The 21,342-nt window shown below is 59.6% G+C and overlaps 2 protein-coding genes across 3 annotated transcripts; one reads left to right on the forward strand and one right to left on the reverse strand.

Moving 5' to 3' along the window:
- Nucleotides 1-725: 725 nt before the first annotated feature.
- LOC131093379 (uncharacterized) lies at nucleotides 726-8,310 on the reverse strand. 2 transcript variants are annotated; one of them, XM_058040529.1, is made up of 7 exons: nucleotides 7,968-8,310; nucleotides 6,690-7,676; nucleotides 5,374-6,387; nucleotides 3,984-4,955; nucleotides 2,558-3,568; nucleotides 1,283-1,399; nucleotides 726-813 (listed from the first exon to the last, which is right to left on the reverse strand). In XM_058040529.1, exons 1-7 carry the CDS (start codon nucleotides 7,980-7,982, stop codon nucleotides 790-792), a joined length of 4,140 nt encoding a protein of 1,379 aa, XP_057896512.1. In that variant the 5' UTR covers nucleotides 7,983-8,310; the 3' UTR covers nucleotides 726-789. The 2 variants fall into 2 exon arrangements, with proteins under 2 accessions (XP_057896512.1, XP_057896511.1); XM_058040528.1 differs by having other exon boundaries at nucleotides 1,283-2,277.
- A 5,141-nt stretch (nucleotides 8,311-13,451) lies between these two features.
- On the forward strand, nucleotides 13,452-18,804 carry LOC131093368 (uncharacterized). The gene is made up of 6 exons (XM_058040516.1): nucleotides 13,452-13,535; nucleotides 13,927-14,007; nucleotides 14,136-14,410; nucleotides 14,511-14,889; nucleotides 15,089-15,245; nucleotides 18,117-18,804. Exons 1-6 carry the CDS (start codon nucleotides 13,452-13,454, stop codon nucleotides 18,215-18,217), a joined length of 1,077 nt encoding a protein of 358 aa, XP_057896499.1. The 3' UTR covers nucleotides 18,218-18,804.
- Nucleotides 18,805-21,342: the final 2,538 nt, after the last annotated feature.

The following is a 21,342-nucleotide window of genomic DNA, read 5'->3' on the forward strand; positions in this document are numbered from 1 at the left end:
GCAGGTGATGCTTGAACAGGCGGGCGCTGGCCTCCCACAGCTGCTCAAACTTGGCCACCGCAGCCACCAAGGCATCGGGAACATCGAGGGATGCCTCCTGTGTCCCCTCCAGGGCAGCCTCAATGTCCCTGAGCTGGCACTGCAGTTCTGAGAGGAACAACCTGGCTCTGTCACATGTGGCCACCAAGCGCTGCAGCGACTCCAGGGCAACCTCTGCCCAATGTCTCCTCCTCTCGCCCTCGCCCGCCTGGTGGCCACCACATTCTCTTCCATGGCCTCGTTGGGGGCCACTGCCATCTGGGCATTGCATGTGGCCCCCACTGAGGCCTCCCCATCCCTGTCCAGGGCCACCGTGAGCTGCCTGGCTGTGGCTGCCAGGTTGTCCCCAGCTGTCCCCCTGCAGGTGGCCTCGTCCTGCAGGTCCCCCATCTGGGCAGGGGCCGCGTTCTCACAGGTGTCACGGAGCTTGGTGGCCTCCCTGGCCACCTGGTCCCAGCTCTTCCCAAGTGCAGCCACCAACTCCCGCCAGGCGCTGCCCGTGGCTCTCACATCGGTCCAGGTGGCCCCAGGGATGGCCCCGAGGGTAGCCAGGGCCTGGCCCAGGGAGGGGACATCAGTGTCATCCAGGGAGTTGACACTGGGGTGGCCCAGGGTCTTACAGAGGCTCCAGGTGAAGATCCTCAGGGCCCCGTGCAGCAGCTTTGGGGACACACAGCACCGCGCGCCCTGGTGAGGCCCGGTCACAGTGGCGACCACCTCACCCAGGGTGGCCACCACAGACACCAGAGCCTACAGCAGCTGGGGAGGTGACAGCTGGGGAGGAGACAGGGGAGGTGTCAGGGACCTGGAGGCATTTGTGGCCTCCTTCGGTGGTCCCTGTTCCCTCCTGGTGTCCCCTCTGTCCCCTCCCTGGAGAGCTCTGCTGTACCCTGTCCCAATGCCATGCCCTCCTCCCCTCTGCCACCCACTGCCACCCTCCCCACTGTCCCCTCAGCCACCCACTACCAGCACAGTTGTAGCCCCTGCCATCCCCCGCTGTCCCTTCTGCCACAGCCTCCCCAGCCCCCGTGTCCGCCCTCCCCCCATCATCCCCATCCCCCACTGCCCCATTGTCCCCCTTTCCCCTCCATGCCTCTGTAACCTCCTCCCTTTCTGCCACTCCCTCTGGTCCCCTTTGCGACCTCCTCTCCCCTCCTGCCACCCCTCATATCCCCTCCATCCCCCATTGCCCCCTCCCCCTCAGTGTCCTCTCTGTCCCCATCTCTCTCGCCCCCCATCACACCTTTTGGAGCTCCAGGCTCACTGGGGACACTCTGGGGACACTCCGGGGGTCGAAGGAGCCTTGGGATGTCCTAGGTGGCTCATTGGCACCTCTCGAGGCACCCCAGAAGCACTGAGGCTGATGGGACCACCAGTGAACAACTGGATGATGTCTGGAACTGCCCCCAGCAGGTGATCCTTGGCCAGGCGGGCGTTGGCCTCCCACAACCGCTCGGCCTCAGCCGCCTTGGCCACCCAGCCCTCGAGGATATCAAAGAATCCCTCATTTGTCCATATTAGGGAGGCCTCAATGTCCCCAACCCTGCGCTGCAGCTCCCGGGGGAACACAGTGGCTTCGTCACACGCGACCACCAAGCGCTCCAGCAGCCCCAGGGCCACCTCTACCCGCTGTCTCACCATGGTGGCCCTTGTTGCCTCGCTGGCAGCCACCCTGGCCTCTCTCCTCACCTGGGCTTCACGCTCGGCCACCACCTCGGCCCCCTCCTCCCTGCCCAGGGCCTGACCGAGCTCCACCATGTTTTCCTGAGCTGTCCCATAACGGGCAGCCTCGTCCTGCAGCTCCCTGGCCCGGGCGGTGGCAGTGGCCGCCCTGTCGGCCACCTCAGTGACCATCACCCTGCATGTGTTGTGGAGCTTGGTGGCCTTCCTGGGCAGCCTGGCCCAGCTTTTCAAAAGCACAGACACCGACCGGTGCCACTTCCTGGCTGCCATTGTCAGATCATCCCAGGTGGTCCATGGGGTGCTGTCATAGGCGGCCAGGGCCCCGCTTAGGGAGGTGAGAGGGTCACCATCATCGTGGGTGACATTGCGGCACCACCAGGTGCCCTCAGTGCAGTACAGGGTGACCCAGAGGCTCTCAGTGAAGTCCACCAGGTCCCAGTACAGGCTCGCTGTGGACATGGGCAGCATCTCCTTGTCCTGCCTGGGCAGGGTGTCCAGCAGCTCACCCAGGATGGCCACCACGGTGACCTGTGGCTGCAGCAGGGCCGGGGACAGCTGGGGAGGGGACAGGAGAGGTGTCAGGGACCTGGTAGCACTTGTGGCTTTATGGGGTGGCCCCCTGCCCCTGAGGCGTCCTCTTTGTCCCCTCTATCCCTTTTTCAGCCTCTTGTTCCCGCTGCCTCATTCTGCCCCTCCACTCGTAGCCCCTCCCACCCCCTGCCCCTCTGCTGTCCCCTCTGCCACCCCCAACACCCCCCGTGTCCTCCCTATACCCCATTACCCCCTCCCCTCGCCCCCGCAGTGTTCCCTCTGTCCCGTTCCCCCCCCATCGCACCTCTTGGAGCTCCATGTTCACTGGAGACACCTTGGGGACACCTTGGGGACGCTCTCGGGGTCGAAGGAGCCTTGGGATGTCCTCGATGGCTCTTTGGCACCGCTCGGCCACCCCACAGCCACTGGGGCTGACGGGTTCACCTTCGATATAGAACTTGATGATGTAGTCAAGCGTCTCCTCCAGGTGGTCCTTGGCCAGGCAGTTGTTGGCCTCCCACAGCCACTCAGCCATGGCCACCCTGGCCACCAAGTCCTCAGGGACATCAGATGATGCCTCATTTGTCCCCTTCAGGCTGGTCTTGATGTCCCCCACCCTGTGCTGCAGCTCCTGGGTGAACGCGGTGGCTTCGTCACACGCGGCCACCAAGCGCTCCAGCAGCCCCAGGGCCGCCTCCAGCCGCTGCCTCTCCATGGTGGCCCTTGTTGCCTCGCTGGCAGCCACCCTGGCATCTCTCCTCACCTGGGCTTCATGCCCAGCCACCACCTCAGCCCCCTCCTCTCTGCCCAGGGCCTGACCCAGCTCCACCATGTTTTCCTGAGCTGTCCCATAATGGCCAGCCTCGTCCTGCTGCTCTCTGGCCTGGGCGGTGGCAGTGGCCACCCTGTCGGCCACCTCAGCAGCCACCTCCCTGCAGGCGTTGTGGAGCTCACTGGCCTTCCTTGGCAGCCTGGCCCAGCTGTCCACAAGCAGAGACACCGCCTCCTGCCACTCGATCGCTGCTATTTTCACATTGAACCAGGTGGTCCATGGGGTGCTCCTGTAGGCGGCCACGGCCTGGCTCAGGGAGGTGAGAGGGTCAGTTAAAGAGGAGTTATTGCGGTGGTACCAGGTGTCATCAGTGTAGTACAGGGTGTTGTGGAACTCCTCGGTGAAATCCACTAGTTCACTGTACAGGCACCTTGGGGACTCGAGCAGCATCAGCATCTCCTCATCCCGCCTGTGCAGGGTATCCAGCAGCTCAACCAGGATGGCCACCATGGTGACCTGTGGCTGCAGCAGGGCCGGGGACAGCTGGGGAGGGGACAGGGGAAGTGTCAGGGACCTGGTGGCACTTACAACCTCCTGGGGTGAAACCTGCCCCCTAGGGGTCCCCTTTGTCCCCTCCATCCCTTTGTCAGTCAGTTCCTCTCTCTGTCACCCTCTGCCCATCCCTTCATAGCCCCTCCCACCCCTTGCTCGCCCTGTTGTCCCCTCTGCCACCATCTCTCCACCGTGTCCCCCCCATTCCCCACTGCACCCTCTTCCCCCTTTCCCCTCCACCTCTCTGTCACCTCCCCCCTTCCGTCCACTCGCTCCTGTCCCCTCTGCAACCTCCTGACTCCTCCCACCAGCCCCCTGCCCCCTCCATCCCCCACTGCCCCCTCCTGTCCCCTCTGTCCCCCTCTCCTGTGCAGTCGCATCGCACCTCTTGGAGCTCCATACTCACTGGGGACACCTTGGGGATGCTCTGGGGATGCTCTGGAGGTCGAAGGAGCCCTGGGATGTCCTCAATGGCTCTTTGGCACCGCTCGGCCACCCCACAGGCACTGGGGCGGTCGGGACCACCAGTGAACAAGAACTTGATGATGTCATCAAGTGTCCCCACTAGGTGATCCTTGACCAGACAGTTGTGGGCCTCCCACAGCCGCTCAGCCTCAGCCACCTTGGCCACCAAGTCCTCAGGGACATCAGGGGATGCCTCATTTGCCCCCTTCAGGGCAGCCTCGATGTCCCTGAGCCGCCACTGCAGCTCCCGGGGGAACGCGGTGGCTTCGTCACACGCGACCACCAAGCGCTCCAGCAGCCCCAGGGCCGCCTCCAGCCGCTGTCTCACCATGGTGGCCCTTGTTGCCTCGCTGGCAGCCACCATGGCCTCTATCCTCTTCTGGGCTTTATAGGGGTCCTCCTCCTCAGCCCCCTCCTCCCCGCCCAGGGCCTGACCGAGCTCCACCATGTTTTCCTGAGCTGTCCCACCATAGGCAGCCATGCGCTGCTGTTCTCTGGCCTGGGTGACTCTGTCAACCGCCTCAGCAGTCGCCTCTATGCAGGTGTTGCGGAGCTTGGTGGCTGCCCTGGCCAGCCGGGCCCAGCTGTTCACGAGCGCGGCCACCAATTGCTGCCATTTCCTGGCTGCCATTATCACACAGTTCTGGGGGATCCATGGGGTGGTCTTGTAGGTGACCAGGACGCAGCTCAGGGAGGTGACAGGGTCATCACCATCGGAGGTGACATTGTGGCGCTGCCAGGTGTCATCAGTGCAGTGCAGGGTGACCCGGAGGTCCTTGGTGAAGTTCACCAGTTCCCAGTAGAGGTCCACTGCGGACACAAGCTTCATCTTATTCCGCCTGGGCAGGGTGGCCAGCAGCTCGCCCAGGATGGCCACCACGGTGACCTGTGGTTGCAGCAGGGTTGGGGACAGCTGGGGAGGGCACAGGGGAGGTGTCAGGGACCTGGTGGCACTTACAGCTTCCTGGGGTGGCCCCCTGCACCTGAGGGGTGCCATTTGCTCTCTCCATCCCTTTGTCAGCCATTTCCTTTCACTGCCACCCCCTGCCCCTCTCCTCATAGCCTCTCCTGCCCCCCTGCTGTCCTGTCACCCCCCCCACCACACTTGTAGCCACTGCCACCCCCTGCTGTCCCTTCTGCCACCAGTTGTGCCCCATCCCCTTCGTGTCCCTCCATCCCCCAGTACCTCCATCACCTCTCTTCCACCTCTCTGTCACCTACCCCCTTCCTGCCATTGCCTCCTGTCCCCTCCTGCCATCCCATTTCCTCTCCATCCCTCACTGCCCGCTTGCCCCCCAGTGTCCCCTTTGTTCCACTCTCCACCCTCGCACCTCTTGGAGCTCCATGCTCATTGGGGACATCTTGAGGACACCTTGGGGACGCTCTGGGGGTCGAAGGAGCTTTGGGATGTCATCGATGGCTCTTTGGCACTGCTCGGCCACCCCACAGGCACTGGGGCTGGGGGGACCACCAGTGAAATAGAACTTGATGATGTCATCAAGTGTCCCCCGTAGGTGATCCTTGGCCAGGCGGGCGTTGGCCTCCCACATCCGCTCGGCCTCGGCCACCTTGGCCACCAAGTCCTCGGGGACACTGGGGGACACCTCATTTGTGCCCTCCAGGGTGATCTCGGTGTCCCTGAGCCGCCACTGCAGCTCCCGGGGGAACGCGGTGGCTTCGTCACACGCGGCCACCAAGCGCTCCAGCAGCCCCAGGGCCACCTCCACCCGCTCTCTCTCCATGGTGGCCCTTGTTGCCTCGCTGGCAGCCACCCTGGCCTCTCTCCTCACCTGGGCTTCATGCTCGGCCACCACCTCGGCCCCGTCCTCCCTGCCCAGGGCCTGACCCAGCTCCACCATGTTTTCCTGAGCTGTCCCATCACAGGGAGCCTCGTCCTGCAGCTCCCTGGCCTGGGCGGTGGCCGCCTTGGTGGACAAATCCCAGCAGGTGATGTGGAGCTGGGTGGCCTTCCAGGCCAGCCGGGCCCACCTACCCACAAGCACATACGCTGAGCTGTGCCACTTCCTGGCTGCCATTGTCACACGGTGCCTGTGGGTCCCTGGGGTGCTCTTGTAGGTGGCCAGGACCTGGCTCAGGGAGGTGACAGGGTCATCATCATCAGAGGTGGGAGGGTCATCATCGGAGGTGAAATTGCAGCGCCACCAGGTGCCCTCAATGCAGTACAGGGTGACCCAGAGGTTCCTGGTGAAATCCTCCAGCTCCTGGTACAGTCTCACTGCAGACTTGAGCAGCAGCAGCTCCTCATCCTGCCTGGGCAGGGTGTCCAGCAGCTCAGCCAGGATGGCCACCATAGTGACCTGTGGCTGCAGCAGGGCCGGGGACAGCTGGGGGGGGGACAGGGGAGGTGTCAGGGACCTGGTGGCACTTAGGGCCTCCTGGGGTGGCCCGCTGCCACTGAGAGGTCCCCTCTGTTCATTTGCCAGCCTCTTGTTCCCTCTGCCACCCCCTCCCTCTCCCCTCGTAGCCCCTCCCAATCCTGCTCCCCGCCCCACACCACCCTGCCAGCCCCTGTGTCCCCTCCCTGTCGTGTACACCCCATCTCCCATTGCCACCTCCCCACTTCCTGCCACTCTCTCCTGTCCCCTTTGTGACCCCCTTTCCCACCCCTGCCCTCCCCCCATTGCACCTCTGGGGACACCCTGGGGATGCTCTGGGGATGCTCCAGGGGTCGAAGAAGCTTTGGGATGTCATCGATGGCTCTTTGGCACTGCTCGGCCACCCCACAGGCACTGGGGTTGGCGGGACCACCAGTGAAATAGAACTTGATGATGTCTGGAAGTGTCCCCAGCAGGTGATCCTTGACCAGGCGGGCGTTGGCCTCCCACATCCGCTCAGCCTCGGCCACCTTGGCAACCAAGTCCTCGGGGACATTGGGGGACGCCTCATTTGTCCCCTTCAGGGCGGCCTCAATGTGCCCAACCCTGCGCTGCAGCTCCCGGGGGAACGCGGTCGCTTCGACACATGCGGCCACCAAGCGCTCCAGCAGCCCCAGGGCCGCCTCCAGCCGCTGTCTCACCATGGTGGCCCTTGTTGCCTCTCTGGCAGCCATTCTGGCCTCTCTCCTCACCTGGGCTTCATGCCCGGCCACCACCTCAGCCCCCTCCTCCCCGCCCAGGGCCTGACCCAGCTCCTCCATGTTTTCCGGAGCTGCCCCATAACGGGCAGCCTCGTCCTGCAGCTCCCTGGCCCGGGCGGTGGCAGCGGCAGCCAGGTCGGCTGCCTCACTGGCCACCCCTCTGCAGGTCTTGCGGAGCTCAGTGGCTTTCCTGGCCAGCTGGGCCCAGCTGTCCACTGGCCCAGCCACCGCCCACTGCCACTTCAGGGCTGCCCATGTCACACACTTCCAGGTGGTCCCTGGGGTGCTCTTGTAGGCGGCCAGGGCCCGGCTCAGGGAGGTGACAGGGTCATCACCATCCACGGTGACATTGTGGCGCCGCCAGGCATCATCAGTGCGGTACAGGGTGGCCCGGAGTTCCCTGGTGAATTTCACCACGTCTGGGTACAAGCTCACTGCCGACCCGAGCAGCGTGTCGTTCTCCCAGGGCAGGGTGCCCAGCAGCTCATCCAGGATGGCCACCACGGTGACCTGTGGCTGCAGCAGGGCCGGGGACAGCTGGGGAGGGGACAGGGGAGGTGTCAGGAACATGGTGACACTTACGGCCTCCTGGGGTGGCCCCCTGCCCTGAGGGGTCCTTTTTGCCCCTCCCTGGATGGCTCTGCTACGCGTCTGTCCCTCTCTTGTTCCCGCTGCCACCCCTGCCCCTTCCCTCGTAGCCTCTGCCACCCTCCTGCCCCCTCTGCGGTCCCCTCTGCCACCCCCCCGCCAGCCCCCGTATCCTCTCTCCTCGCTCACTGCCCCCTTTCACCACCCCACGTTTCCCCTCCTCTCCCCCCCCGGTCGCACCTCTTTGGGCTCCATGCTCACTGGGGACACCTTGGGCACGCTGCGGTGGCAAAGGAGCCCCGGGACGGACTCCGGTCCCGGCCCAGAACCGGTTCCGGGAACAGCGCCGAGAAAAGGCGGAGCCGCCTCAGGAAGGATGGGAAAGGGGTCGGGCGTCCGCCCTTTCCCGTACCGCCCTTATCCGTGGAAGCTCGAGGATTTGCGCGCTTTGGCTCAATCCCAGGGGATTTAGGATCCATCCCCAGTGGATTTAGGCTCCGTCCAGGCATTTCCAGGCGGATTCCGCCGTTCCCGGCGGGATTTATGAGGGAACGCGGAGCGCTCTGAGGAGCGGGCGGAACTGCCCTTAACAAGATGGCGGCGCTGCTTCAGGAAAAGGGCGGGAGCTGTCCTGGCTCTCTTTAGAGGCCGCAGGGGTCCTGCAGGGTTTTAGGACGAGTTTGGGGGGACTTAAGCGGAATTTGGGGGATTTAAGTGGAATTTGTAATCCCCGTTACTCTGCCCACCTGTGGGAGCACATCCAGGACCGGGCGGAACTGCCCTCACCCAAAATGGCGGCGATGCCTCACGCCAGAGACGGGCATTTTGGGTTAGTTGAGCTTGGTAGCGCTCCTGGGAGACTCTTCTGGGTGGATGTGGGCGCTTTTGTTGAATGCCAGGGGATTTAGGCTCCATCCCGCCATTTCCAGGCGGGTTCCGCCGTTCCCGGCTAGATTTATGAAAAAACGCGGAGCGCTCTGAGGAGCCCACAGAATTGCCCTCAACAAAGATGGCGGCACAGCAGCCCAGTCGTGCAGCGGGGATTAATCAGAAGCTGTGCCTGGCAGAAGTACTGGCAGAAGTCGCCCCTGCGGCGGCATCGGGCGGCCGCTTCCGGCAGAACCGCTGTGCATTGTGGGCATTGTGGTCCCGGTGGTGCCCAGCAGTGGCGGAGTGGGGTCGAGGCCGCGGGAGGCGGGGTGCGAGGCGGGGATTTGGGGTCGCGAGGGAGCCTCGGGACTTCCCCCCCCCCCCCCCCCGTCAGCGCGGGATGGGCGACAGTGACCGCGGTCAGCACCGGGAGCGGGGGGGGGGGCGGTGAGGAGGGGGTTGGGAGGATTATGAGGGGATTGGGGAGGGCTGAGGAGATGTGAGGGGATTTGGGGGATCCTGAGGGGATGTGAGGGGTTCTGAGGGTGTTTGTGGGGTCCTGAGGGAGAACTGGGCGTCCTGAGGGGATGTGGGGGATTCTGAGTGGAACTGGGGGGTCCTGAGGGGATGTGAGGGGTCCTGAGAGAGAATTGGGGGTCCTGAGGAGAAACTGTGGGTCCTAAGGGGTTTTTGGGGGGTTGCGAGGAGGTTTAGGGGTCCTGAGGGGTTGTGAGGGGTCACGAAGGGATTTGGGGGGGATCTGAGGGGATTTGGGGGGTTTTGGAGAGTTCTGAGGGGGTCCTGAGTGGGTGTGAGGGGTGCTGAGGAGATGTGGGGGATCCTGAGGGGGTTTTGGGGGATCCTGAGGGAGTTTGGGGGTTTGTGAGGGGCTTTAGGGTGGATTTGGGGGTGTTCTGAGGGAGAATTGTGGTTGTGAGAAGATTTGAGGGGGGATTTTTGGGGGTCCTGAGGGGATCTGGGGGGTCCTGCAGTAATCTGGGAAGGATTCTAAGGCGTCCTGAGGAGATTTTGGGTGATCCCGACTGGGTTTTGGGCACCCCGAGTAAATTTGGGAGATCTTACAGGGATTTGCTACAATTTTGTGGGGATTTGGGTTTATTATATGGTCCCTGATTGGAGTTTCGATTTTTTTTTTTTTTGGTGGCAATTTTGAGGTATTTTTGGAGTATTTTGTGGTCCTTGACCGGAGTTAGGGGGGATTTGAGTTTTTTTGGGGTAATTTCGGGGTAATTTCACCCCCATTCCTTGCCGGCCCCTTTCCGCCCAATCCCAGGCCACGCCCCCTCCGCTCTCCATTGGCCGCCGCTCCCGCGGCCCCGCCCCTTTTCCCGCGCTCCCATTCATTATCCTTTCTAACTCTCCCGCTCCCCCGCTCCCCATTGGCCGCCCCGCGCGGGCCGGCCTCACTGTAGGCATGGCTACAAGATCGATCGGCGTTTATTGAAAGGCTCCGCTCAGCGGCGGGCCCGGGGGGTGGAGCAAGCCCGGCCCCACCGCGGGGGGCTCAGGGGGTCCGGAGGGGCTCAGGGGGGCCCCGGGGGGTGGAGCCAGCCCGGCCCCGGCGCGGCCCAACGCGGGCCGGGGGGTCGAGGGGGCCGAGGGGGGAGGGCCTGGGGGCCTTTCGGGGGGGTTCATTCAATGGGGGGGGGCCCAGGGGGTGCCGAGGTAGGGGGCGGGATCTGGTGAGTGTGGGGGGGGTCCCATGGATTGGGCAGTCCTGGTGAGTGTGGGAGGGTCCCATGCATTGCGGGGTCCTGGTGAGTGGGGGGGCGGTGAGGGGGATGGTCCCATGGATGGGGGAGGGGCGGTGAGTGGGGAGTCCTGGCGCACCTGGGGATGGGGTTCATGGACTGGGGGGCTCCCTGCGCTTTGCGGGTGTCGGTGAAGGGGGGGAGGCAGTGAATGGGGAGGGTCCCGGTAAATTGGGGAGGGGTCCCTGGTGATAACGGGAGGGGTCACAGGATTGAGCCCCAAGGGACCCCCCTGGTGCTGGGGACCCCCCTGTGCCCCCCCAGCGCTCGGAGACCGCCCGGTCCCGCTCTGGGCCCCCCCCAGTCCCGGTGCTGTTCCCGGGGGTTCAAAGGGGAGGGGGCGGAACCCCCGTGATGGGTGGGGGGGCAAAAGGGGGGTCCGGGCCCGGTGCTCAGGGAGGGGTCGGTACACGAGGGTGGGTCCGGTCCCAGTCCCGGTGCTCGGTGAGGGAGGGTCAATGCACGGGGGGGGGTCTCGGTGCTCGAGGAGCGTCCAGTCCCGGTCCTGGTGCACGAGGAGGGGTGGTGCACGAGAGGGGGTCCCGGTGCTCTATGATTCGGGGGGGTCTCGGCTGGTCTGGTGCCCGAGGTGGCGACATTTAAGGGGGATCCGCTGGTCTCGGTGATTCGGGGGGGGGTCTCCGGTTATCCCAGTGCAAGCAGGGGTGGTCCCGGTGCTCGATGATATTCGGGAGGGCGTCTCCAGTGGTCCCGGTGCACAATGAGGGGGTCAATGCTTGAGGGGGGGGTCCCGTTGCTTGGTGATTTGGGGAGGTCTCCAGTGGTCCCAGTGCCCAAGGGGGATCAGTGCTCAAGGGCGGGTGGGAAAGGGGATGCGGTTTTTGGGGGATCCCAGTGCCCCCCCAGGGGCTCGAGGGGGTTTTGGGAGAACTGAAGGGGGTGCAGGTGCGGTTTTTGGGGGGTCCCAGTTCCCCCGCAGGGCGGAATCAGTGCTCAGAAGCAGGAGCTGCCCAGGGACACCCCCAGATCCCCAAGACCCAGCCGAGTCTGCTGCAAGGCACTGAGGGGGCTCATTCATTGAGGCCTCTGCCCCAAGCTTGTCAAGAATGCCCTCAGAATGTCCCGAAGTGTCTGCAGTGGTGGCACCATGGCGCCATCAGGGTGACAGGGGCGTTCCTGCAGCAGCCTCGGGATTTCCTCCACGGCATTTTGGCACCGCTCACCCACCGTGCAGCCAGGACAACCGTGGCCAGGAATGGGACACAAGGAGAAGGAGTGCATGTCCCCAAGTGTCTCCAGCAGCTGATGCGTGGCCTGGTGACTGCTGGCATCCCACAGCCACTCGGCCTCGGCCACCACGGCCAGCAAGGCTGCACAGAAATCAGGGGATGGCTCCTCTGTCCCCTTCATGGTGGCCTTGTTGTCCCCAGCCTGCTGCTGCAACTCCTGGAGGAATGCAGTGGCTTCTTCAAATGTGGGCGCCAAGGCCCTGAGGATATCGGGGGATGGCTCCTCTATCCCCGCCAGGGCTAACTTGATGTCCCCGAGTTGGCGCTGCAGCTCCTGGGGGTACGCCATGACTCTGTCACACGTGGCCACCAAGTGCTCCAGCAGCCCCAGGGCCACCTCTGCCTGCTGTCCCCTCATGGTGACCTCCTCTGCCCAGGCATTGCGCAGCCTGCTGGCCTCCTCAGCCAGCCGGGATCAGCTCTCCATGAAGGTGTCCACCAGCTCCTGCCAGGCCTTGGCTGCAGCTCTCACATCGGCCCAGGTGGTCCCGGGGTGGCCTCAAGGGTGGCCAGGGCCTGGCCCAGGGATGGGACACGGCAGTGCCTCAGGGTGAGGACATCAAAGTCATCCAGGGAGAATGTGTAGGGGTCCGGGGAGGTGAACCTGTGGTGCCACCAGGAGGTGACCCCACTATGGGCCAGAAAGATGAAACTCTGGCCCAGCGTGTCCTGGAGGTGACTGATGAAGATCCTCAGGGACATGTGCAGGAAGGACCTTGGGGACACGGTCAGCAGCTGCCTGCCCCTGTCTGGCCCAGTCACGGTGCCACCAGCTCACCCAGGGTGGCCACCACGGCCACCAGAGCCTCCAGCAGCTGAGGAGGGGACATGGGAGGTGTCAGGGACCTCGTAGCACTTGTGGCCTCCTGCAGTGGTGCCTGTGCCATCCTGGGGTCCCCTGTGTCCCCTCCCTGTAGGGCTGTGCTGTCCCCTCTGTCCCTTTTCCAACCCCTCATCCCCTCTGCCACTCCCTGTTACCCTCCCACTGTCCCCTCTCTCTGCCAGTCTCAGTCCCCTCCACCCCTCTGTCACCTCCCCCCTTCCTGCCACACCCTCTTGTCCCCTCTGCCACCCCCATGTTTCCCCACGCCAGGATTGTCACACCCTGAGGGGCCCCATGGCCACTGGGAACACTGTGGGGTACTCCAGGTGACAAACACACCCAGGTGACAGTTGGGGACCCACAGGAATGTGGCACAGCCAGATGGAGGAAGTAGGAAGAGGTGACATCACTGTCCCCTCTACCCCCCCTCCCCCTCACCTGTGGGGCCTGGGCAGGGTTGCCCCAATGTCTCCAATGGGACCCCGATGTCCCCTGAGTGTCCCCAAATGGCCCTGGTGTTGCCCCAATGTCCCCGACAAGGCTCAAGTGTCCCCCTGATGTCCAGCTGGGGACACCAGGGACTCACCGGGGTCTTTCTAGGGACTCTGGGGACACCCCCATGTCCTTCCCTTCGGGATACCCCCATGCCCTTCCCTTGGGGACACCCCTAGGTCCTTCCCTTGGGGACACCGGAGCCACCCTGACATCCCCTGTCCCGTTTTGGGTCACCACGATGTCCCCGATGTCCACACAGTGTCCCCAACGGGACCCTGGTGTGTCACCTCTGTCCCCAACAGGACAGACAGGGACACTTGAGCCTTGTTGGGGACCCTGAGGGGACATTGGGGTCCTGTTGGGGACATCGGGGAGGGGGGACACTGGGGCCCTGCCCTGGTTTCAGAGTGGGGGGAGGGAGGGCAGTGTCGTCACCTCTTCCTGTTTCCTCCATCTGGCTGCGTCCCATTCCTGCGTGTCCCCAACCTTTATCCAGGCATGTTTGTCACCCGGAATGTCCCTGGAGTGTCCCCAAGGTATCCCCGAAGTGTCCCTGGAGTGTCCCCAGCTGCCATGGAGCCCCTCGAAGCCCCTCGAGGTGCGACAATCCCGGAGTGGTGGATGGCGGGGGGACAGAGGGGACACGCCGGTGACAGAGGGGACACGGAAGGGGCGGGGTGAAAGGAGGCAGTGGGGGACAGAGGGGACACAGGGGTTGCAGGAGAGACAGGGGGTCCCAAAGGGGACAGGAGGGCATAGGAGGAAGGGGGGAGGTGACACAGAGGTGAAGGGGGGGGACAACAGGAGGTGGCAGGGGGGAGCAGAGGGGTCGGGGGAGTGAAAAAGAGAGAGAGCACAGCAGAGCCCTCCAGGGAGGGAACAAAGGGGACCCCAGGAGGTCACATGGGCCAGCTTAGGAGGCCGTAAGTGCCACCAGGTCACTGACACCTCCCCTGTCCCCTCCCCAGCTGTCCCCGGCCCTGCTGCAGCCACAGGACAGCGCTGTGGCCATCCTGGGTGAGCTGCTGGCCGCCCTGCCCAGAGAGAACGAGATGCTGCTTGGGTCTGCAGTGAGCCTGCACGGGGACCTGGAGGAATTCACCAGGGAACTCCGTGCCACCCTGTACCGCACTGATGACACTGGCGGCTCTGGAATGCCACCAATGATGATAATAACCCTCTCACCTCCCTGATGCAGGACCTGGCTGCCTATGAGAGCTCCTCAGGGACCCCCCAGAGGCGTGTGATATGGCCGTACATAAGCTGGTTCATGGCCCTGGATATTCTCAAGGACAGGTGGGCCAAGCTGGCCAGGAAAGCCACCAAGCTCCACAACAGCTGCAGGGAGGTGGCCACTGAGGCAGCCTCTGAGGAGGCCACAGCCACCGCCTGGGCCAGGGAGCTGCAAGACGAGGCTGCCTGTTATGGGGCAGCTCAGGAAAACATGGTGGAGCTGGAACAGGCCCAGGGCAGGTAGGAGGGGGCCGAGGTGGTGGCTGGGCATGAAGGCCAGGTGAGGAGAGAGGCCATGGTGGCTGCCAGAGAGGCAACAAGGGCCAACATGGTGAAACAGCGGCTGGAGGCGTCCCTGGGGCATCTGGAGCGCTTGGTGGCCGCATGTGACGAAGCCACGGTGTTCCTCCCGGGAGCTTCAATGGCGGCTCAGGGACACAGAGGCTGCGCTGGAGGGGACAAATGAGACATCCCCTGATGTCCCTGAGGCCTTGGTGGCCCAGGTTGCCGTTGCAGAGCAGCTGTGGGCGGCCAACGCCTGCCTGGCCAAGGATCACCTGCTGAAGGCACTTGATGACATCTTCAAGTTCTATATCAATGATGATCCCACCAGCCCCAGTGTCTTTGGGGCGGCTGAGAAGTGCCAAAGAGCCACCAAGGACATCCCAAGGCACCTTCGACCCCCGGAGCGTTGCCAGAGCATCCCCAAGGTGTCCCCAGTGAGTGTAGAGCTCCAAAAGGTGCGACAGGGGGGTGGGGAGGGGGCATTGGGGGATGGAGAGGACACAGGGGCTGGCGGGGGGGCAGCGGGGACAAGATGCTGACAAAGGGGCAAAAGGGACCCGTCAGGGACAGGGGCCACCCCAGGAGGCCACTAGTGCCACCAGATCCCTGACATCTCCCCTGTCCCCTCCTCAGGTGTCCCCTCCTCAGCTGCAGGTGCTGGTGGCCATGGTGAATGCCCTGGACGAGATGGTGGCCACCTTGATGGGGCCACACTGGGCCAAGTTCCCAGACTCCCTGTATGAGGACCTGAATAACTTCACCCGGAGCCTCCGTTCGACCCTGAACAAAGGTGATGTCCGCTCGCTGGGCCACCATGGTGTCCCCTCCCTGGGCCAGGCCCTGGCCACCCTCTGGGCCACCCCCAGGACCACCCAGGCCAATGTGAGAGCCGCAGCCAGTGCCTAGCAGGAGTTGGTGGCCAAGCTCGTGGACAACTGGGACTGGCTGGCCAGGGAGGCCAACAAGCTCTGTGAGCAGCTGGTCACAGTCCAGCAGCTGATGGTGTCCCTAGACAAGGAGGAGGTGACCTTGGAAGTGGCCACTCACGGTGCCCAGGTGGTGGCAGCCACCACTGAGGCCATGGAAGGGGCTGTGGTGGCCACCAGGAGGGGACATTGGGCAGATTTGGCCCTGGAGCCGCTGCAGCTCTTGGTGGCTGTTTGTCACAGGGCCACCTTGTTCAACTGGAACATGGAGTGGCAGCTCAGGGACATCGAGGCCATCCTGAAGGGGAGAAACAGGCGTCCCCTGATGTCCTTAAGGCCTTGATGGCCAAAGTGGCCAAGTTTGAGTAGCTGTGGGAGGCCAGCACCCGCCTTGCCAAGGATCACCTCCTGGAGGCACTTGGGGTCATTGACAAAATCCTCTTGAGTCCCTGTGGTGACCATGGTGGCCCCAGTAGCGCCGGCAGCTGTGCAATGGCTGAGCAGTGCCAAAAAACCATCGAGGATATCCCCAGGCTGCTGCAAGAAAGTTTCACATAGGGGCAGTGACATCATTAGGGACATCGTTCCTGTCATCTCTGCCCTACCCGTGATGTATTTGAGACAGATTTGTGGAATTTTCTGGGAGTTTTCAATGATATTGTCCCAAATCCTGATGGGAATTCCTGCGGTGACATCACTGGGAATCTCAGCAGCACGCTGGGACAGTCTGGGGACACTCAGGGACACTCAGAGACACTCAGGGAGAGGGGACATGGCTGAATGAGTCCCCTCAAGAGCTTCCAGCTTTCCACTGTGCCTGCAGCTCAGCCGGGTCTTAAATGACAATTTAATAATTGTCTTTTGCACAATATTATTGATCACCCGCAATTTGATATTGATTATTGGTGATTCCTTGTAGCTGCTGGTTGGTGCAATATAATCTATCAGTTCATGTGTGCAGCATACCACTATAAATTAATTAATTAATTAATATCCTCTATATAAATCAGACTGGGCTGATCAAACTCTGTCTCAGACATATTTCTGACCCCACTGAGAGACGAGTGGTGAATAACTCCATCCCAACGTTCCTTGAGGGGAGCACAGCCAGGGAGCTGCTTGAAGGCACTGTCACTGAGATATTTCCCTTTAAAAACCCTGGGTGGGAGGCAAATACACCTGAGCAGATGGCAAAATTCAAATGATATCAAAGCCTCGTGGAATGTGGGTTAAAACATGGGGTCTCTAAAGCTGTAAATTGGTCAAAGCTTCACCAAGTGAGGCAAAATGATGATGAATCACCCTCTGATTTTTTAAACAGGTGAAGAGAAACTGCCATCAAATATACTGATCTAGATCCTGAGTCAGCTGAGGGTAAAGCACATCTGGTTTTGTTTTGTGTGGGTCAGGCTTCAAATGATATAAGAAAAGATAAAGGGAGTTCATGACATGGATAAACTGCTGAAGGTTGCCTGGAAGGTGTTTTGAGACAGGGGCCCAACTGAAAGAGTTAATCCCAACCTAACAAGAAGGCATCTCGGGAAAAGTCACCCAAGAAAACTTCCCCTATGGAGAAGGCTCAGAGTGCATCCTGTAAGAAATGGGAGCTTTGGAAAAAGGACTGTCCAGTGCTTAAAGAAAAATCATCAGTCCCTCTCGTAGCAGCAGTTCCCAGCGGTGAATAATGAGCATTGACTCCATGATTGCAGCAGGCTGATCAATCCCTTTGTTGTACCATCCTTTACTACTAAGAAAAACCCAAGGCCCTTGCCAGACAGTCCCAACACACACGTGGATCCAATTGGCCAATCAAGCCAAGCGACCATCGCCAGTGCCCTGTTGTTCTGGTTTGAAAGTAAAACCAGTGAGAGATTCCAAGTCAGAAATACCATTTATTAGGAAAAGGAAAAAACCTCAAAATACATGAAATACAAAAGAAAAAGATACATAAATGTGTAATGTACATAATAATGTATATAAAAGATATATGGATGTATAGATATATATAAAATACAGAGTGAAACCTTACTATCAGATCCCACTTAAAATTAGGTCTCCTTGTGGTGCACAAGGGGTTTCCCCTTCATTCTGCATTACCCACCAAGTGTAACCAGGTCCTTGAGCAAAAACCTTGTTGCCACATATCGGGCGCCAAAAAAATGCTTTAGTTTCAAAGCAAAACTGGAGACTTAGATTCAGGAATGCAATTTATTAGGAAAAGGGAAAAAAAAACCCCAAAAGACATGCAATAGTACAAAATAAAACCACTGACAGAGTCAGAATACAACCTGACACCCTGCTACTTAGTGTGGTGGTAGCAGTCAGATAAAACGGTCTTGTTGAAGTGGTGATCCCATAGAAAAGATCTGGTAGTGTTTGTCCCCTGGAAAGCAGTGGGTAAGGGCTGCCTGTTTTGTCCCAAAGCCCAGATGACATCCAGGTAGGGATGCTGAGCTCCTCCCCCCTGGGTGAATCATCTCCCAATGGGCTGATATGGTTCTGAGTCATGATTGGTCCTTGATTGCCCATCCAACAGAAATGGCTCCTGGAGGGAGTTATCTCTGAGTCATGGGGCAAGGCATTGATGGGCTCATTCACAGGAGATAAGGAAAAAACAATGCTCTGTGGCCCTGGTTTTGTATGTTTTCTTAAGCCTTTTGATGTTTACATTCTTGTAACAAACTTTCTCACCCACTTTATGTAACTACCTTATTGTTTTTCATTCTTTTATGCAGGAGGAGTGCTGCCGCCTCTACCTGGGCTATGGGTGTGGTGTCCCAGGTCGAGCAGGGCTCGGTGGCAGCAGCCCTGCCACGCAGACCAAGACACATGCTGACACCAATGTGGTGGACGGTGAAAAGGTGTTTATTAACTGCCAACAGGGGTAATTTATAACAGGGGGTAACAGCAGGGCAACGGTGAAGGGAGAGGGGTTAGGCCTAATGTCGCGAGATGTCCTAGATAATGTGATATCTTGACCCCAAATTTCCCCCCCCTCTTCATGACCTATTAAAAACGTAGAAAACGCTAAGGTTAAAACTGCCTAGTGGGACAGTAACAAACTTGTAACTGTAACAAAACAAGCAAATGTAGCAAACTTGTAACAAACTTTTGACTGTAGATATTTAACAAATGAAAAGTTAAACAATGTAATGCATACAAAAAACTAACTATCTCTAACTGGTTTTCTAAGAAAAAACAACACGGACTTATTAAAAATACGGGGCGATCAGCCGTGGGGCTGAGTGAACCATGACTTCGGGCATTCTTGCAGGACTTTCTCAGCTTATCTGTTGACATCACAGCACCAAATTGTCCTCCCAGAATCTGCAATCTGTTTGACTTTAAAACCAGGGTGTTTTGGAGAGTGCATGTCCGGACTCATTTTCTCCCCAAAACACCCTTTGGACCCCTTGGTGCAGGAAAAGTTCTGGGTTGACTGGTAGTCCATCCAAGTAGAGTCAGAACTTGGCCAGAGTTCCAACTCCACCTGACGGATACCACTTAGAGCAAGCGCTGAGCTGTTTCTGTCTTTCCCCCAGTTCTTCTTTGCGCCGGCCTCTCACTGGGTTTTTTCACAACCCCGATGTAGTCGGCCATCAGGCTGCCTGATGACTGGGCAATGCCTTCTGGGAGTGGGGTATGCGGGCCATGGGTGTGTCTGAGGGTCCAGTTCTGCAAAAGAAGCTTTTCAGATTTCATTAGTTCTTGCCCTGAAGGTCTGGTTTTATTGATTTGAGCGGGCACCATTTAATTTCACTATCTTTCTTTACAGCTGCATACCCTTGCCCCAAGAATATCAGCCTCCAACCTGCTTCCCACTTTCCTAACTCATTTTTGATTATTACTTGTGGGCCTGCCTCTAACGCTCGGATGGCCCAGTGCCTCTGGGCAGGACTTTTGATTTCCTCTCCCCTTGGGAACTGAATTAAAGCTAGTAGGTTGGTTGCTAGAATACGTGCTTGATCTCTTGGTGGGATGGAATTGGTGACACCTTCTGCCTTTGCTAGCACCTCCAGTTTATTTTTTAGGGTTTGGATGGCCCGTTCGACTATGGCCTGTCCAGTGCTTTTATAGGGGATACCATGGTCTAACGTTATATCCCATTTTGACGCAAATGCTTGTATTGATTTTGAGGTGAAACTCAGACCATTATCTGTTTTAATTTGCTTCGGGATGCCTAGCCATGCCATGGCTGTTAACCAGTGATGGACTGTTGCTCTGGAATCAGCTCTTTCATATTGCGTGGCCACGATTATCCCAATATAAGTGTCTACTGTTACCGTGAACCACGCTTGGGGTCTCAGCAGCTGGCATAACGTAAAATCTGTCTGGCATATATCAGCGGCCTTGGTGCCGCTAGGATTGACACCGCTGGACCATAGTTGTGACCTCTGACAGTAGGGGCATGAGGCGACGACGTGCCTTGCATCAGGCATGGAGATCCCGCATTTTCTCGCAAGCGCTCTGGCTCCGACATGCAGGGATTCATGCAGCCAGCGGGCTTCTCTCAGGGTCCACAGCCCTCTCGCAGCGGCGTCTGCTTTGTTGTTACCAACTTGAAAGAATCCTTTGACCGAACTGTGGCTGTTGACATGGATGATGGACACGGTGCCCTTTCACGAGTAAAGCGCTTCTTCCAGCATTGCTGCCACTGCGGACAGTGCCACATGGGGTCCGGCCATGGCTAGACAGAGTCGGGCCACGAATAATGAGTCTGTTACAATATTGAGGTGTTTGTCCAGGAACAGTCCGCATGCCAGTGCCACGGCAGCTGCCTCATATTGTTGTACTGACAGTGCAAGATCTGTTGTTTTAATGCAACGCCACCACTCTCACGTCTGCCACACTACCGCTGCAGTGGAAATTAGTGAAGATGTGTCGGTGAAAACTGTGGGTCCCTCGCGTGGCCAGTCGATTACCTTGGGTGGTAGGTCGATGTCGATGACCGCCAGCATCTGCGTCCACGGGGGTTTTGCCGCATATCAAATCTCTCCCCCAAATCCAGCGAGGGCCATGGCCAAGTGTTCTGATATCATTCGTGACCGTGCAGGAGGCAGTTTGCGGAAGGGTAGGTACACTCTGGTGGTTTCAGCGGCCAGGTGTCTCAGAGCGAGCTTCCTGCCTTTCATGATGAGGTTGCCAAGGCATTCAACTCCTGGGGAGAAGGCGCGCAATGGTTTTCCCAGGACCACCGATTGTATTGGTTGGGCTTTATCTGGGGGTCCCTGGGCTAGCACCACTACTCCCCCTCTCCTTGTGAGATGGACATACAGTTCAACCGGCACGTTCGAGTCCCCACCTGTCGAGCATGGTTGCTGACATCTGACGCTTGAGGAAGTCAAGTGATCTCACTGCCTCTGGTGTCAGTACTTTTCTCTCCCATGGGTTCTTCGCTTTTAAGAGGTCGTTCAAGGCATCCATGATCTCAGGAGGGATCAGAATGATGTTGCGAAGTCACTGTAACGATCCCACTAGCTGCTGCATGTCATGCAGTGTTTTGATGTTCCAGTGAATTTTTATTTGGGGAGGGGTTACGTAGAGGTTCGAAATTCTCACTCCTAAAAAAGTCACGCATGGTCCCCTTTTTATCTTTGAGCTGGCAATTTCAAACCCATTTACTTTTAGTTCCTCTTAGACTGCAGATATTTGCCGGTTTTTCTGGCTTGTTGATGGCGCAGTGATCAAGACGTCATTCATTATTGAATGATAGTTGCGGCGGGATCACTCTGCCAGACTGGCACGAGCGCTCGGTCCACGGTTATCTGGCAAATGGCTGGGGAGTTGACCATTCTCTGAGGCAATACCCACCACTGGAAGCGCAAGTTTGATTACTGGATTTTTGGGAAGGTAACTGAGAACGCGAAACATTCTTTGTCCTCATCATATAAAGGGATGGAGAAGAAACAATCCTTGATATCCAGCACCACGCAAGGTTGCCCTTTTGGCACCATCGAATTC

The sequence above is a fragment of the Melospiza georgiana genome, chromosome 25 (assembly GCF_028018845.1).
Source record: "Melospiza georgiana isolate bMelGeo1 chromosome 25, bMelGeo1.pri, whole genome shotgun sequence".
Taxonomy (NCBI): Eukaryota; Metazoa; Chordata; class Aves; order Passeriformes; family Passerellidae; genus Melospiza; species Melospiza georgiana.